The sequence below is a fragment of the Scyliorhinus torazame genome, chromosome 7 (assembly GCF_047496885.1).
Source record: "Scyliorhinus torazame isolate Kashiwa2021f chromosome 7, sScyTor2.1, whole genome shotgun sequence".
Taxonomy (NCBI): Eukaryota; Metazoa; Chordata; class Chondrichthyes; order Carcharhiniformes; family Scyliorhinidae; genus Scyliorhinus; species Scyliorhinus torazame.
In genome coordinates, this window is record NC_092713.1 from 62,697,046 (window position 1) to 62,714,493 (window position 17,448).

Consider the following 17,448-nt stretch of genomic DNA (forward strand, 5'->3'; position numbering starts at 1 on the left):
CATCCGGGCCGGAGAAATGCCGGGGGGGGGGGGGGCGCCAATCGGCGCAGCGTGATTCCCGCCCCCGCTGAATATGCGGTGCCGGAGAATTCGGCACCCGGCGGGGGCGGGATTCACGCCAGCCCTGGCGATCCTCCGACCCGGCGGGGGTTGGAGAATCTCGCCCCAGTTCCACAATCCTTATTGCCACTGTTCTGATTACCATTCAATCACTTTCCTTCAGTACAGACTCACATGTCTTGCCCTCAATTGACTAAAGAATTTTGAGGAGTTGGGTAGAGAATGACAATTTAAAAGGAAAGGTGAGACGATTAAATATGCTGAGGTGGTCAAATGAGGAAAAGGTACTCGAGGGTTAGGGGAGACATCGTATGCCGTTGAATTCTCTCACCAAATGCATTTTCCTATTTATTTCCCTGTTCCCCTTTAAGACCATTCTTAAATTCTATTATTTTTGATCTCCCCTAATAATTACTCCCTCCTTAGCTTTGTATTAATTTTCCTCACTCTTGTGTGTAAAGCTTAGGGATTGTTTTCAATACTAGTGTTGATTTGTATTTATATGAATTATTTTCTTAAATTAATTTAAAGTACCCAATTCTTTTTTTTTCCAATTAAGGGGCACATTTTTGGTTTGTGGAGGTGAGACCCACGCAGACACGGGGAGAATGTGCAAACTCCATGGACAGTGACCCAGGGATCGAACCAGGGTCCTCGGCGCCATGAGGCAGCAGTGCTAACCACTGCGCCACTGTGCCGTCCCGTATTTATCTGAATTATTGTTGTTGTTCTGTTCTCTTGAAAATTGGCTGTACTTACTAAGGAGAATTCAATTGCACCATTTAATCCAATATGAATGTAGAATGGGTCTATTGTGGTGGTAGGAGGTGATACTTAGACAAACCTTAAGATATAGAACACGAGTTCTCTATCTGTTCACACTGGCGGGATATTCTGGTCCTGGCAACAGTGCACCAGTGGGTTTTCCAGCAGCGCAGGGTGGGATTAATGGGGAATCCCATTGACAGCAGTGGGACCAGAGGATGAAAAATGCCACAGGGAGGCTAGAGAATTCCCCCCATCATTTTGGAAAAAGAATAATGACACTTTCCTCTTACTCGCAATCCCTTAATCACCATTTATCACCTTTGGTTTATATTTTTGGTTTCTTTGGAAGATAAACATCAGTCATCTTGCTGCACGAATGAAACCTAACCTCATCCATGAAGAAAATGTCTAGGGAGTCAAATTGTGCAGTTGAGTCGATGGTAATTTGCCTTAGCTTTAGTTTAACCTCCTCTCATGTATCCCCATCACACAGACACTTTCCTTCCTAACCTTTGAGTTGACTCTTATTCCACATTTTTGACAGCACCATTAGTCTATCGACAAAAAACACACTTCTGCCTGCTGCACAGTCAAAACATCAGTAGTTGCTTTAATTTTTTTTAACAGTGGGTAGTGCTGGATTTGAACATTAGTCTAACTTTATGCAGAGCAACAAAGCAGGTCTGTTGTAAATCAAAGTTTCAGTTAGGAAGAAGTTCTGCTTAGTAACCTCTACAGGGAAACCAGAAGCAGCAAACATCCATGGGAACTTTTAAAGAGCCAACTGGGGCGCATACTCGTCCCCACTAACTCAATTTAAAATGAAGATCACATTAAAGTAAGAAAGTAAAAAGGACCTAACTTTCTCAGCAGTTCCACTGGACCCCTGCCACAACAATTGTGGCGACACATTGGAACAACTTTGACAAGTACCAGGACTCAATTTTGCTGGGTCTCAATCTTAGTTGGGAAATCCCGCAGGCGCATTAATAGACCAGCCATATTACAAGGGAGAGGTTGTGAGACGCAGTGGGTAGCATCCCTGCTTCTGAGTCAGAAGCGCTAAGGAAGGTGCAAATAAGAGCGGGAGAGACTCCGGGTCAGACGTACTTCATGCGGAGCTGTGCCCTTCAAGCTATAAACCTGTGGTGCCAGACTAGCAATCTGTTCCAGGAAAAACCCGTTATGGGCACAATCTGCCTCTTGTGTGAAGAGAGACAACATGCTAAAAGGAGGTGAGATTCAGCTTTCCCCACCCAGTATAAAAGTCAGTGCATTAAGTAAGATGGGTCCTTCGGCCTACGTGTCAGGCCTCAGAGAACTGGAGGTTTCTAGCAGTATGGGGCAGGCAAGTGCCCAAGAGTGCACAAGTGCCTGCCAGTTCCTCGCAAATGAAGTTCCTTCCTATCAGCTCTGGAGGGCACCAGTGTGCATGGTCCTTACTCTGTTTGATACTGATATCACTGCCTTAATGGCACATGCATTTTTGGAGTCACAACTATTTAAGCACAGTTAACATAATCACTCATGAATTGGCATTTTGGGTGCAAGGAGGCTTATGGGGAGCGTAAGCACTGGCATGAATCTGTTGAGCTGTGTAGTCTATTTCTGTACTGTAAAAACTTTGCAATACTTTTAACTTTATATTGTTAAATGAAAATATTGGTGAATACTCAATCATACCAGGAAGATCTCAAGCACAGATCTTGTCCAATGTAAATTGTGTCAGCTTGATTCAGTGATAAGACTCTTGCCTTTAAGCCGCCAAATCATTCAATCAAGTCCACTCCCAAATTTGAACAATTGGGCTAGGAGATTCCTCACATCTGATCCTGCTGCCCCACAAATAGGGCAGGCTGTGGCATAGTGGTATTGCCACTGGATTTTTAATCCAGATACTCGGGGTAAAGCTCTGGGGTCCTGGGCTCAAAACTCACCATGGCAGATTGTGGAATGTGAATTTGAATAAAAGTGTTACCTTGGCCAGAGTGTCAGGTTTACACTTCCAGAATGCCATGGTAGTACTGCCAGGGTACCTAGGCGACACTGCCAGGGTGTCAAGTTGGCAGTGCCATGGTACCTGGGTGCCACCCTGCCATGTCCCTGACCACACGGGAGCCTCTAATGCCATGCAAAACCTCCGAGCTGCAGCTGCCGAGAATCACCCCGCTAAACGTGCCCGAAAGCGGACATAGTGTTAAGTTCGCTGAATCACATCCAATCTTCAAAGGCAATTCATTGGCTGTAAAATGCTTTAGAACATCGTGTGATGATAAAACTTGCTGCATAAATTGAAGTTTTTTGTGATTTGGAACAAGTAAAGATGTTGAGCTCATTCTTTTGGAAATAAGTGACTTGGAAATCGCCTAGTTTGAATGTTTCAAAAGAGCGAAAAGAGTGACAGAGTGCCCGAACAGGCAGTGGCGGACCTACATTTTTGGGCCCCTTCGCAACCAGCAACGAGGTCTGGGTAACCACTGTTATCTTCTTCAATGGGGTTGTTCCACGACAGATCACCACAAATGTTTTTAAAATGTAACCACTACATCTCAGATTTTGATTTAAATTGCTGTACTGGATTATCTCACATGTCAAAGTCACTGGTGTGAATAAAAATTTCCAATGCCATATGGTTTTCGAGTTATGGGGGGATGAAAATTAGGGAAATGTTATATACATGCATGATGCATCATAGAATGATGAAATAAAACATAGAAAAGACCACAGTCAATATAATCTTTTATTTTAGACACCTATAAGAATACATACTATATGAAGCACATTTTACAAAATACTCTTTTTTCTGTTTTTTCTAGCAACATATTCACGTACAGTTTTGTCAATGAGAGCTTCCTTGCAATGTCATTTTCTGGAGACAATATGCATAAAGAATCTAAGCGCTCTTCAGTCATGGTAGACCGAAATTTGTTCTTTATAAAGGATAGCTTTGAAAAATTCCTTTCTGCTTCACAGCTCGTGATAGGCATTGTCAAGTACAGCTTAAGCGCAGTAGTAATACTGGGGAACACTTCAATTAGGTGTTGCTCACAAATAAGCTGAAGAACATCTGCGCATTGCATTTTAGATGGCGCGTTTTCTTCTGTGTTCTGGGATTTCCTAAGGTCCATATATTCTTTGAACTGATAACACTCGTTTACTATTTGGCGGTCAATATCATTTTTGTAATACGATATTATCAGTTTAATACTGTCCTCATCAATTTCAGAATTGTTCACCAAATCTGAGAGGAACTTGAACCTTTTCGCAATCTGCTCATATGGGTCAATCCTCTTGCGTAACTGGATTATCAAGCAGTCATAGAGTTGATATAGAACTTCTATCCTAAATTTGTCAGCTCCTTTCAAAGAAGCAATACCACTTGTTCCATCTGAAAGTTTCCTTGTAACAATGCGTTTGGAAGCATCAGAATAACTTGAGGTGATATCTTCACACAAACCTTTTGCTTCTGATTCACAGTGTGCAATTCTATCGGCTGAATTTTCTCTGAGTTCTTTAACAAACGAAAGTAAAGATGATAGCAGAAGATAACCTTCAGATACATCACAACCAGGGGTTTGGAGTTTCTTACTTATTTTGTTGAAACGCTCCAGCACTTCTTCCCAAACGACTGTTAAAATAGCATATTCCAGCTTTACCAACTTGTGGTTTAAATTCTTTGCAATTCGTTTATATTCAGGCTTCTCTTCTGAGTCTTTAAAAATATGTTTGAGAGTTTGTAAAATACCCATATATCCATTTTTAATTGCCCGGACTGCTTCATAGTGTGCAGGCCATCTAGTTACACTTAAGCTCTTTAGAGAAAAATGTAGATTGCCCTGTGTGTTTAAAATCCCCCATCTTCGTGGAGATCCAGAAAAGAAAACATACAGCTCCTGCAAAATGCCAAAATAGTCAACAACTTCAAGTACAGTCGACACTACCTTTTCTCCAACAAGGTTAAGTGAATGGGCTGCACATGGTACATAGTCTGCGTACCTGTTAATGTTTTTAAAGAGTGCTTGCAGCCCTTTCTCCAAGCCCTTCATGTTAGATGCATTATCGTAGGACTGACCACGGATATTTTCAACTGAAAGCTTATGTTCACCCAGGACTTGTTGTATTTTGTTGAACAAGGTCGTGGATGAATGGTTTTCCATCGTTAAAAATCCAGAGTTAAAAATGTTAAAATGTTAAAAATCTCTCACAGGGTTTTCCATTATAGCAGTATCGAACCACAATTACCAGCTGGTCAACATGTGTCAGGTCAGGCGTACAGTCAACAATAATAGAGTAGTATTTGGTGTCTAGGTTGTTGATTTGATTCACAATTTCATCTTGCACATGTTTTCCCATGATTTTTATCAATTCTTCATACACGGGTTTGGATAGGTAAGTAGCATTTACTTTTTCATTTTTACATTTCTCGAGATGTTCATGTAAAAATGGGTCGAACTCTGCAATAAGTTCAATGGCCCCCATGAAGTTTCCATTATTTGGTGAGCCCCACTTCTCCTCATGACCTCTAAATGCCAAACCTCTTTCACTTAAAAACTTTATAACCGCTACAACTCTTTTCAGTACTTCAAAATAGTACTGTACGGTTTTTCTCATCTGTTCTTCAAGTTGCTGATCCACAGTATTTTTATTTGACTTTCTTGTTATCCAACACAACATCGCACTCTTATGTTCCACACTGTCTTCATGATTCTCCAGAGTTCTGAGTACATACATCCAGTCAGAAAACCCACCTGTTGTAAGTGATGTTTGGCATTTAGAAAAGAGTTTGCAAACAAAACAGTATATACAGCCTTTGCTCTTTGAGTAAACTAACCAGGATATCATCACAGTCTGGCCATTTTTCAATCTTTTTTCAAAATATTTGTTTGAGAAACATCTGTTTTGCTCCTTGTAAACCCTGCTTGATTCGGTATATACATCATCTGGTTTTTTATTTTGAAAAAAACCTATGTCTTGCATTAAATAATTCTGTATGAAATCATTATCAACTGTTATGGGCCAGTTTTCGAGGTCACTGTGTTCTTTGAAATCACTAAATTTGCTTCCTGTTTCATGTTTCTGCTCAGTCTCTGCTTGTTCTGCGGTACTTTCATGTTGACCACTGTGATCGTCATCTGTATCAAAAGCGTCAGCAGTGGGTTGAATATTGCTGGAAAGAGCTCCCACAGTTTGTGTACTATCACTGGCTTCAATGGTGTTTGCTTGGCTTGTTTCAACTGTAGGTGTTGACAAACTTGACATTGCAAAATAGTTTGTTAGTTTTGACATTTAGAAATTTCGTCAGATAGCTTTTCATTGAGTTTGCGTTTTTGGTATCCGCTTAAGTACTTTCGTGAACTCATTGTTATTCCTCTAGGGTCTTGACCTCTGTTAAAAAGTGAAAAAAATTACATTAGCCACAGCAGAACAGCCAACTTACCGCGACACTCCACTGTTACAACATCTGTGCTACTGACTCTCAAACTTTGGAATTGTTGAAATATATACAACAAAAAATTAATCAATTTGAGTCGTGCGACTATTGTCGCATGTTTTGAAAGGAAAATGTTTTAGGTCTACTTGCTGAGAAAGGGTTTGTTAAAAACCCCTTCTTAGAAAGTAAAGCGTCATTTTTAAAGATTTATAATAAATAAGCTAAATAGGCTAAACTAGGCTATGTTCAAGCTAGCCTACGCTAGGCTAGCCTAAGTTAGGCAAGACTAGGCCACCAAAACCCATAGGCTAAGGTAATGTAACACAATTTTACCATTATTTGAACACTTTTCATAATAAACACCTGTGATTTAACACAAATTCACCCTTTTATTACTTTTTCATAAATACTTGTAATATAGTATTAGCCTAGGCTATGCGGTCGTAGCCTACCTTCCGTTCACCTCTTCATAAAAACAATAGGCTTCGGCTAATCTAACACTATTTCACCTTTATTACTTACCTTACTTTTCTAAATATAACATTTATTTTTGAGTAGGAGTAATTAAAATATTGTATCCTTATGAACACTATTGAAACAAATTCTTGTCTAGATCACTATCACGAGTGCTATCACGTTGAAAATTCACGTTAGCATTGTGATTGCATTTTCAACGGCTCCCCTTTTTTGTTACGACATGTCATCTACTGTTTGTATTTCTGTCATAAATGTTAATAGTGTTTTAAATTATTTATAATTATTTTATATTAAATATATTTAGAATGAAACATCCTTAATTTGAACGTTTTTTTCGTTTAGGGCTAGTCTACATGATACTTTAATAACCTTTTAATTTTTATTTAAACTATTATTTTGTATTGAATTACACTATATTATTAATATTATTATTTTTTAAAATCCTTCTCATACTGTAGACCCAAAGTTTTTAAGCGATGTGGACTAAAGTCGCTTCTGGGGCCCCTCCGGGATTAGGGGCCCTGAAGCTGAAGCTTCATTAGTTTCATAGTAGATCCGCCCCTGCGAACAGGTGCCGGAATGTGGCGACTAGGGGCTTTTCACAGTAACTTCAATTGAAGCCTACTTGTGACAATAAGCGATTTTCATTTCATTTCATTATGCAGTGTTAATTCTGGCAACTTATTCAGTGTGACAAATGTTTCAACTATTACGGGCACAAGTTAAAAAGAATTAACTAGATTAAAGAAGGGAGTCAAAGGGCATTTTTTCAATTGTAAGTGTAGATAAAGGTGAAATAAGTTGCCTGTGAAGATCAATGAAGCAATCATTGCAAATAATATTTTGAAATATAGTAAATTAACAATTTGAGATTTGACAAATGAGGAGCTGGATTCTCCGTTTGGGAGACTATGTGCTGACACCGGCGTGGAAACAGTGGTGTTTTACTCCTGGAAAAACGGCGCAAAAGCTGCTCCGATCCTCTTTCTGGTGGGGGGCAGTCAGCCCCCAGCTCTAGCTGCGGATACGGCCGGAGAATTGGCAGGTCCGTGGCTGCGCATGCGCACGGCGGCCTGCAGAGGCCGCGCCGTGAAACATGGCGCCGGCCACACGTGGACCCTGCCTGACAAATAGTGGCCCCCTTTGGCCAGGCTCGCCACCCCCGGACCACCCCCAGCAGTGTCCCCAGCCCCCCCCTGCCCGCAGATCAGCTCCCCCTCCCCGCCTTGCTGGGTTCCCGAAAAGAATAGCACAGGCGCCCCACGCCCTCGGGAACACGGCCCATCGGGGATGGAGCATCGGGGGAGGGCTTCAGATAACACCCTGAGGCCGTCCCAATGCCGTGATTGAAGGGGGTGGAGCATCGCAAACGCGGCACCGTCCCTAATTTCAGCGCCAATGGGGATTCTCTGGCCGATCGCCGAACGCGATTTCGGCGTCGGAGACCTGGAGAAACCCGCCCGAGAAGTGTAGCCTGCTTGGGAGAAATAGATAATTTGGGATCTAAGTTCCCAAAAATGTTCAAGGTTTTACCTTGGGATGGATTATCCATTGCCTGCTGCCGTCAGCGGGTTGCCGATCCACTGGGAATGTGGTGCTCCAATCTCCCGCCGGGAACGGCAGCAAGCTAAACGCCCTGTGCCAGCAGCACCATGCAAATCTACAACCCCATCCATTCTAATATAATTAATGGGCTGGAAGATTGAATCTCAACACTCCTGTGATGCTCCAGCCCTCTCAGCCTGGGGTCACGCGGGCGTGAATTGGTGCACGTATTTCCTAGCAGGCCTTGGACACCATGGCCAATGAGGGGGAGCAAGGAAGTAAGCAAACTTGCTGGAGATTGTATGCCTGGACCTTAGGGAGTAGCGGAGAGCAGCTCGGTGACAAGTCCATGGACTCGGGATGCCCCCCTCGAGATTGGGGTGTCCAGCCGGAGACCCCCATTGCTGCATTAATTCATTTAAACCCATCCCCTACCTGCAACTTACGGGCTCCTGGTTGCTGAGACTGCAGATTGCTGACTGCTGACAGTATCCTGCAAATGCTCTGAGGGCCTCTAGTCATGTGGAAATCCACCCAGCCCACCCATCAGGAAACCTCATACCCCAGCAGTATCATCAAGGCGATAGGCATGGCCATGCTCAATCGCCGGCCCACCAGGCATTCTCAACACACACCTCAGAAGCGCAGCCCCACAGCAGAGAAGCAGTGGACACATGCACCATTGCCGCTGGAACCCTCCCTGGCACACAGCCTTTCTCAGAATAAAAGCCTCACCAGTGACACTATCAGCGAGCCCACCCCTGAGGATCACAAGATATCTCCAAGCCCTACCTGTCCACCATGCCCCTGTCCCCATCCATCCCGCTCCCAACCAGGTAACCTAACCAGCTCGCTGTCACAGCTTGTGTGTAAAACCCAGGCTCCACATAACACTGCAGCCAAGTTCCCAGCAAACGCACAACATCCCTCGCTCACCCTTATCTCAAGGACCTGCCCGCACACCAGGCTCTTAGCATGGAGACAAATGGCTGCACAGTATGAACATCTTCACCACACAACCAGGTGCCATCCTCCTGGTGGGATAGAACAAGGCTCACGCAGTGAGGAGACAACAGTAGACCACACTGGGAGAAACAGGACAGGGGCCACAGAGCCTATTGCGAACACCAGTTATGGCAGCCACTAGTACCCCTGTTGGCAGGGATGGGTGGTGAGGATAGATTCACCACATCACAGGTCGGATGCAAATCACTGGGGACAGGGGTGCAGTGCAGACTACATCATCTCAAAGGGGTCGAGGGTGGGTGTGCGGTGGGGGGATATGTTGAGGGTGGTACAGCAGTACAACTCAGGGTGACCATGTAACCTGGTGGCATTGTATGGTCAACGGAATCCTCATCTTGCTGACATTCTCTGTCTCTACCCCTGCCCTGGCACAGACATGGATTTCAGACTGTAGCCAGCTTTGCTATCTACCTAGCCGTTGCTGCCATTGCAGATGCATGATGTATGGCAGCGAGAGTGCCAGGTCAGCCCAGGGAAGACTCTGCACAAGAGGAGCCAGACCTAGAAGAACAGGGACTAACCAGTGAGGCTGAAGTGCCGGCCGTCCAACAGGCCGAGGAGGGGATGCGAAGGAGGTGCCGCATCAGGCATGTGTATACCATCGGCACCTGTCCTTCGAGGAGCCACCGGACCAGGGATATGGCCGCACCTGGCACCTCGGGGGTCTGGAGGGGAACACCCACTCCTGGTGCCCGTCAAGGTGACAAGTCGCTCTGAACCTTTATGTTTTGGACATAAGCGGCGGCGACCTGTCTGGGATCTTGCAAACATCCATGCACAGGTTCATCTGCAATGTCACAGATGCCCTATGGGCCTGGGCATTGAACTACATCACCTTCAACCTGGACCAAGTCCAACAAGATGCCTGGGCAGCAGGAAGTGTGGTCATCGCTGGCATGCTCCATGTCAAGTGGGCGATCGATAGCACACATGTCACCCTTCAAGCACTGGTTCGACATCAGGGGCGAGTTTTTCCATCCCGCCTAGCCAGATTTCTGTTTCAGCACGCCGTCGGGATTCTCCGTTTCGCCGGCTGATCAATGGGGTTTCCCGTTGTGGGGCAGCCCCATGTCGTCGGGAAACACCCGGGCTGCCAGCAAAACGGAGCATCCTGACGGCAGAGAATTCAGCCCCGGGTGCCTCAACGGGAAGGGCTCCCATTCTATGAATGTGCAGTTAGTTTGCGATTGCCAGCCGCACATCATGTACGTCTGTGCCCGATACCCGGGCAATGCGCATGAAGCATACCTTTTGCCGCACTTGTCAGTTACCAGCACCTTCGAGGCCCTCCCTCAGGGGAAGGATTGGCTACAAATGTTACCCACTGAGGTCATGGCCAACGACACCGGTGTGGAGGCCCTAGACCCAGGTGGAGAACCATTATAACGATGCTCACGCAATAACCAGAAGCATCATTGAGCATGCTCAAGTGCGCTTCCGATGCCTGAACCGCATTGGTGCGGTCTGCAATATAGCCTCCAGAGAGTCTCGACCATCATGTGGCCTGCAGTGTCCTTCATAACATCATGAAGCAGGCTGACATGCCGGAGGAGGAGGAAGAACGGTAGGCCTCATCTGACGAGGGCAGTTCCCAGGGAGACCCAGGCGTGGAGCCTGAGCTAGCATGACTGATCGCCAACTTTTGATCCAGGGCAGCCGCAGACGGGACAACCTCATCACCTCCCGATTTAATATAGGATGCCAGGCCATTGGCAACTCTGCCGCTCTGACCAACATCTATCCCCCTCTCCCTACTTCAAACATCTCCCTGCACAAAAAATCCACCCTCACCTGAGATTCTCAACCCTTTCCTCTTCCTTAATCCATCCACCCCTTCCCTTAGTCCTTCACTCCACCTTCCCCCCCCAGCCTTTCATTCCTTACCATTACCACAGATCCCCCTCCCACCCCGAGGGTCAGACCAGCATCACCACAGGGTGTTGGCCCTGGGTTGGCAGTATCAGTGGGTCTTGTCCTTTCGAGGAGGATGATGACTCGCTGTGAGATGAGCTCTGCTGCTCCTCATTGTCTGACAAAGTCTGACTCCTGCCTTAAGGATAACAAGCCACTGGCCGCTCGGATGATCCCTGCATGTATGCCGGCAATTCCTTCTCACGGGCCAAAAAATGTTGCGGGAAGGGTGGGTTTTGGGGAGGGGAGTTTGGGGGGATATTGCAAGAGATGATGAACAGTTACGGCTCACTAACGGGGAATGCTGTGATGCACGCCAGACTCACTCTGCTGCCACCATGCCATGACACTTCTCAGTGGGAATGCAACCATGTGAGATGTTCATGTGTTACAGGCACCTTGTTCCCCACTCGCCCTTCCAACTGGCCTACCCGGCTGCCACACATCACCCAGCCCCAATCCATCCTTCACAACCATGAGATAGAAGTTAGAGGCAGATCAGTCTGCCACCAACACCCTACTTAACCCCATGCCTCCACCCTATCCCCGTAACCCAGTAACCCTACCAAAACCTTTGGACACTAAGGAACAATTTGGCATGGCCAATCCACCTGACCTGCACCTCTTTGGGCTGTGGGAGGAAACTGGAGCACCCCGAGGAAACCCACACAGACACGGGGAGAAAGTGCAAACTGCACACAGACACTCACCCAAGGCCAGATTTGAACCCGAGACCCTGGAGCTGAGAGACAGCAGTGCTAACCACTGTGCCACCGTGCTGTCGACTCCCTTCCTCAGCGAATGAGACATGTCCCTCATTGCCTCGGTTATTCCCTCTGGGACTGTGTCATGTCCCTTTGCGATTGGCTGTGGTCAGGCAATCCCCAGCCAAAACTCTCGATGCCCTCAGCCATGCCCCTTTGTGAATGGGCCAAGTACTGGAGCATCAGAGCAAGTCGATGTGTGCCTGGGACACGTTCGCCTGTGATTGGGCTCTCCTGTCCTGCGCTCAGCCATGGACAGCACAGTATGCCCCAGTCTTGGACATTCTGACACATGGCTCTGAAATCGTGCCCCAGGCTTTCCACTGTGGACATCACCCTTTCAGTGTTGGCATAGGTGACACGCATTGTCGGCACCATCTCCTGGGCGTGAGGTGGCTGGACTCCTCCAGCTGTAGTTGCAGGCGCTGAAAAGCTGTTGACATCCCTTCCTGTTAATTCTGGTTCTGCTTCTCCATCTGCACCAATGATCATAGAATCATAGAATCTACAATGCAGAAGGAGGCCATTTGGCCCATCGAGCCTGCACCGGCTCTCGGAAAGAGCACCCTACCCAAGCCCACACCTCCACCCTTCCCCCATAACCCAGTAACCCCACCCAACACTAAGGGCAATTTAGCATGGCCAATCCACCTAACCTGCACATCTTTGGACTGTAGGAGGAAACCGGAGCACCCGGAGGAAAGCCACACAGACACGGGGAGAACGTGCAGACTCCGCACAGACAGCGTCCCAGCCAGGAATCGAACCTGGGACCCTGGTGCTGTGAAACAACTGTGCTAACCACTATGCTACTGTGCTGCCCACTGGGGTCATCTTTTCCATTAGCGCAACATCTTTCAGGGGGACAGCTGTTCCCTGGGATCCGGTATCCTCCTGACCGTCTGCTCACCCGGGAGCCCCTACCTCCACCTGATATGCTGCAGCATGTTGTGATGCTCACCAGAGGATGACCCAGGAGCCTGATCGCTAACATTACGCACCGAGGTGACAGTCTCTGTAATGGTGGATGGTGCAGGTGAAAGTAGTGGCGAGATGTCTTCTCCAGAGTGGTCCTCCGGGTGTTCTGAGGGTCTGGGTGGGGTACAGCGACCCTGGATGGCCCGGCCTCATCTGATGGTAATCCTGCAAGTCAAAAGACATGGGGTGAGATCTTGGGAACGACTGGTCTTTGGGAGAGGGGTGGCTCACTTGCTATAGGGACATCTGCATTGGACTCTCACTTGTTCGCCATATGTTGACCTCTATTTCAGCCACTTCCCTGTCCTCGACCTCCATTCCTAAGTTGCAGGGCCCTTTCCTTCGAGGGGGTGTGGACCCGAATATCTGGAATGTGCCCTCCTGTTCTTTGGCTCTCTTGGTGATTATGGTCTGCCTTATCCTAGGGGACCTACCGCTGAGGAGGGCGGAGGGGAGCATTCGGTATCTGGGGATCCAGATAGCCAGGAGTTGGGGGGCCCTGCATAAACTGAATCTGACGAGCTTGGTGGAGCAAATGGAGGAGGATTTTAAAAGATGGGACATGTTACCGCTCTCATTGGCGGGTAGAGTGCAATCGGTCAAAATGGTGGTCCTTCCGAGGATTTTGTTTGTGTTTCAGTGCCTTCCCATCGTGATCACTCAGGCCTTTTTTAAGAGAGTAGGCAGGAGTATCATGGGGTTTGTGTGGGCGAATAAGACCCCGAGGGTAAGGAGAGGGTTCCTGGAACGCAGTAGGGATCGAGGACGGTTGGCGCTGCCAAACCTGGGAGCGACTACTGGGCAGCAAATGTGTCGATGATCCGCAAGTGGGTTATGGAGGGAGAGGGGGCGGCATGGAAGAGGATGGAGATGGCGTCCTGCAAAGGAACGAGCCTGGGGGCGTTTGTGACGGCACCGCTGCCGCTCTCGCCGACAAAGTATACCACGAGCCCAGTGGTGGCGGCAATGCTAAGGATCTGGGGCCAGTGGAGACGGCACAGGGGTGCAATGGGAGCATCGGTGTGGTTCCCGATCAGGGGTAACCATCGGTTTGTCCCGGGGAAGTTGGACGGGGGGTTCCAGAGCTGGCATCGGGCGGGAAAAAATTGCTTTCATCTTTTCAAAGAATCAAAAACCATGTGCCAAGTTTCCCAAAGAACGTGTAGGGAGAAGAAGTGTCTGGCATGGAGAGATGAACACAAGAGGAGACGGAGCTTTGGAGAAGAGGACATTACTTTTTCTCTTTCCTCAAACAATCACTTGTGCAAACAATGTGACAATCTAGTGTTGCGTTACTCTTACCACTCATCAGTTATTGCTTACCATTCCAATGATGTCCTGCCATTGGACCCTCTTTTTGAAGTTTATTGAATGACTTGATCGAGGGCAACCTTCCAAAAAAATGCACCAGCACTCACTTTTATCTATGCAATTCCTGACCCAACGCCCGAGGTGGACTGGTTAGACTGAACCACCTTGCAGCTGATTCCGCTCCAATACTGGAATGTCACCAGCAGTTCCACAGAAACTGTGTTCACACCAGCCTCTTTAGTCAAGCACAGCCTCATCCTACACATTTGTTTCTCAGTCAACAGGAGGCAAGCAACTCTGGACAGGGTAAAGGTGCCTGGGTAAATCCCTCCTTCCTCCATATTTTCTTAGCAGCTCTAATTGCTGCTCCCCGATGGTCAGCTGCCTATTGCTAAGACCAGAATGGAGTGGTGAAGTTAACTCTCATGTTCAGCAGCAACCAGTACACCGCAGAGATTCCTTAAGGTTTTGAAGCAACTTGAAGAAGTGCAGCAATTTCCAAATAAGAAAAACCTTTGTATAAATCGAGCAATGGTTTGTTTCAAACAGGACCAGAGTAGTTTCAGGTCAGTGTTCCTGTAAAAGTGTAAAGAGCGTCGTGAGTGACCATTATGCACTAGTAATACTAAGCAGGTCTGGCACTTTACTAACTCACCCGGAAATTCCATTGTTGTCCGATTTATATCTTCAATTTACATATTGCAATAAGGTCATGCCATCAGGCAATCCAACTCACTAAATTAAGTGGGACAGTAAGTGTTGTACCATTCCTACTCCAAAACTGGGTAAAAAATATCCCCTTAGTATCTGAGAATGGAAATTTTATTTGTAAGTGTCTTTTGCAGCCAGAATTCTAACATATTTGTTCCTGTTATTGTCATCTTGGAAGAGTAGGTTGCTGACTCAGAAAGTGGCCCAAACAAATCTGACTCCTTACAGTAACCTGCATTTTTCTCATCGGCATTTGGAAGCATTAGTGCAGCCATTGAATGATGGAGGGTGCATTTAATGGTCTTCATGAGTTAGGGACCAGTTGGGGCACAACAACAAGTGGATTTATCCTGGAGGAGGAGCGGGAAGCTAGTTCCTGATGACCACATGGGTGTCACTGATTATTCCCAGATCCGTGGCCCATCCTGCAAGTGAGAGGCATTGGAATGGCTTTTGTGATGAACGGTTACTGCCTTGTCATCATGTGAGGTGATGTCCCCTTTAAGACCGGGCTTGGAACCCTGGGGATTCCGCCTCTGGCTCCGCCCATCTGTGAGCCATATATAAGGGGCTGCCTTGTGGGCTGTGCAGCAGTTAGCACACGTCTCGACTCTAGCATAGTTCTTAGTCTATTCAAGCCTTCTTTACCGTTTACACTCTAAGCGTCGTTATTGAGGGTACCACAGCTTTGCATCACAGAGTGAGGCAAACTGACAAAGTCCGTTACTTTAATGGGGTAAACAGCAATAAATTGCTTGAGGCATCAATGCCCTGTTAATGCAGTAATGTTGTTAGTTGTTACTTTCACCACAACTGACATGGCAGAGGCTGACTGCAGGTTTGTTTCCAGCTGCTGATACCTGCATCACTGATTCTCTGTCTAGCTGCTGAACTCTAGAGATCAGGGGCGTCATTCTCCGACCCTCCGCCGGGTCGGAGAATCCCACCCCCGCCCCCGTCGAAGTCTCCGGTACCGGAGATTGGGCGGGGGTGGGAATCGGGCCGCGCCGATTGGCGGACCCCCCGCTGGATTCTCCGGCCCGGATGGGCCGAAGTCCCGCCCAAAAATTGCCTGTCCCGCCGGCGTAAATCAAACCTGGTATTTACCAGCGGGACCAGGCGGCGTGGGCGGGCTTCGGGGTCCTGGGGGGGGGGCCACGGGGCGATCTGACCCCGGGGGGTGCCCCCACGGTGGCCTGGCCCGCGATCGGGGCCCACCGATCCGCGGGCGGGCCTGTGCCGTGGGGGCACTCTTTCCCTTCCGCCTCCGCTACGGCCTCCACCATGGCGGAAGCGGAAGAGACTCTCCCCACTGCGCATGCGCGGGAAACTGACAGCGGCCGCTGACGCTCCCGCGCATGCGCCGGGAAACTGACAGCGGCCGCTGACGCTCCCGCCCATGCGCCGCATTTCCGCGCCAGCTGGCGGGGCAACAAACGCCATTTCCGCCAGCTGGCGGGGCGGAAATCCCTCCGGCGTCGGCCTAGCCCCTCAATGTTGGGGCTCGGCCCCCAAAGATGCGGAGCATTCCGCACCTTTGGGGCGGCGCGATGCCCGTCTGATTGGCGCCGTCTTTGGCGCCAGTCGGCGGACATCCCGCCGTTGGGGGAGAATTTCGCCCCAGAGTTCTCTTCACATAGTCCCAAAAAAGGAACTCTGAACTTTGATCAGAATTGTGTGGCACAATGTGTTTGCATGTGTCAATTGATTAGGGCGTGGAACACATCTGGTGCCTTGCTGGAATTCTTTTGTTTTTCTTATCCTCCAGAAAACACAAGGACAGAGGAATGCTGAAGGATATACCAATTTGACAACTTAAGCTGCAGCCCTCTAAATTGTAGCAATTCCCCTTTAAAACGTATTCCCTCAAAGACCAGAACACGACTGGTCTATAATACCTATTGGATAGGGTAGGACTCTGCACACAGCGGGAATCTGACATTGAGAACAGCAAATCACAGGAGGTTTCATTTGCTTCAGACTGAATCTATTAATGGAGATCTTGCATATTCTGTGCAATAGTGTTCTCTCCCAACACAAAAGGCCGACAATGGAGAGAGGAAAATGAATGCCTTGCTATTTTCCAGTCCCCGCAAACTTAAAACTTGCTGTTAGGACTGATCCTGCTTGGCAATAAAGTTAACCCCTGGTGAGAAAGCAAGTAGATGGAAGTATGATCAATCAAAGAGCACAAACCTGTTGGGTCAAATGGTTTCTTCAAGAACTCAAACATTCTTACATTTTTATTTTATCATTCCTTTTTTCTGAGCATTGTACAGCAATGGACTACAGGGCCCCAGATGTCCAACACTGTCTCGTTTAACAAGGTAATTTATTTTTACCAAGATTTCCCATCAGGACCAAATGTCAGTGAATCACACTGGCTTTTTACTGATTTTCCTGCTAGACGTCCTCACTGTAAAATTATTTCCTGATATCCTGGGGTAAAACTACTGTTAGTAATTT

General features: G+C 47.5%; 1 protein-coding gene across 4 annotated transcripts in view; it reads right to left on the reverse strand.

Annotated features, from left to right (window-relative positions):
* Positions 1-3,560: 3,560 nt before the first annotated feature.
* The window catches only part of LOC140426262 (zinc finger MYM-type protein 1-like), a 99,822-nt gene continuing 85,934 nt past the window's right edge, over positions 3,561-17,448 (reverse strand). For 2 of the 4 annotated variants that reach the window (XM_072510799.1, XM_072510800.1), the window contains 2 exons: positions 12,944-13,125; positions 3,561-6,213 (listed from right to left, as the gene is read on the reverse strand). In XM_072510799.1, the coding sequence (XP_072366900.1) occupies positions 3,597-4,985 (1,389 nt within the window). In that variant the 5' untranslated portion in view covers positions 4,986-6,213; positions 12,944-13,125 and the 3' untranslated portion in view covers positions 3,561-3,596. The remainder of the gene's footprint in view (positions 6,214-12,943; positions 13,126-17,448) is intronic. The other 2 variants (XM_072510801.1, XM_072510802.1) reach the window with 2 other exon arrangements.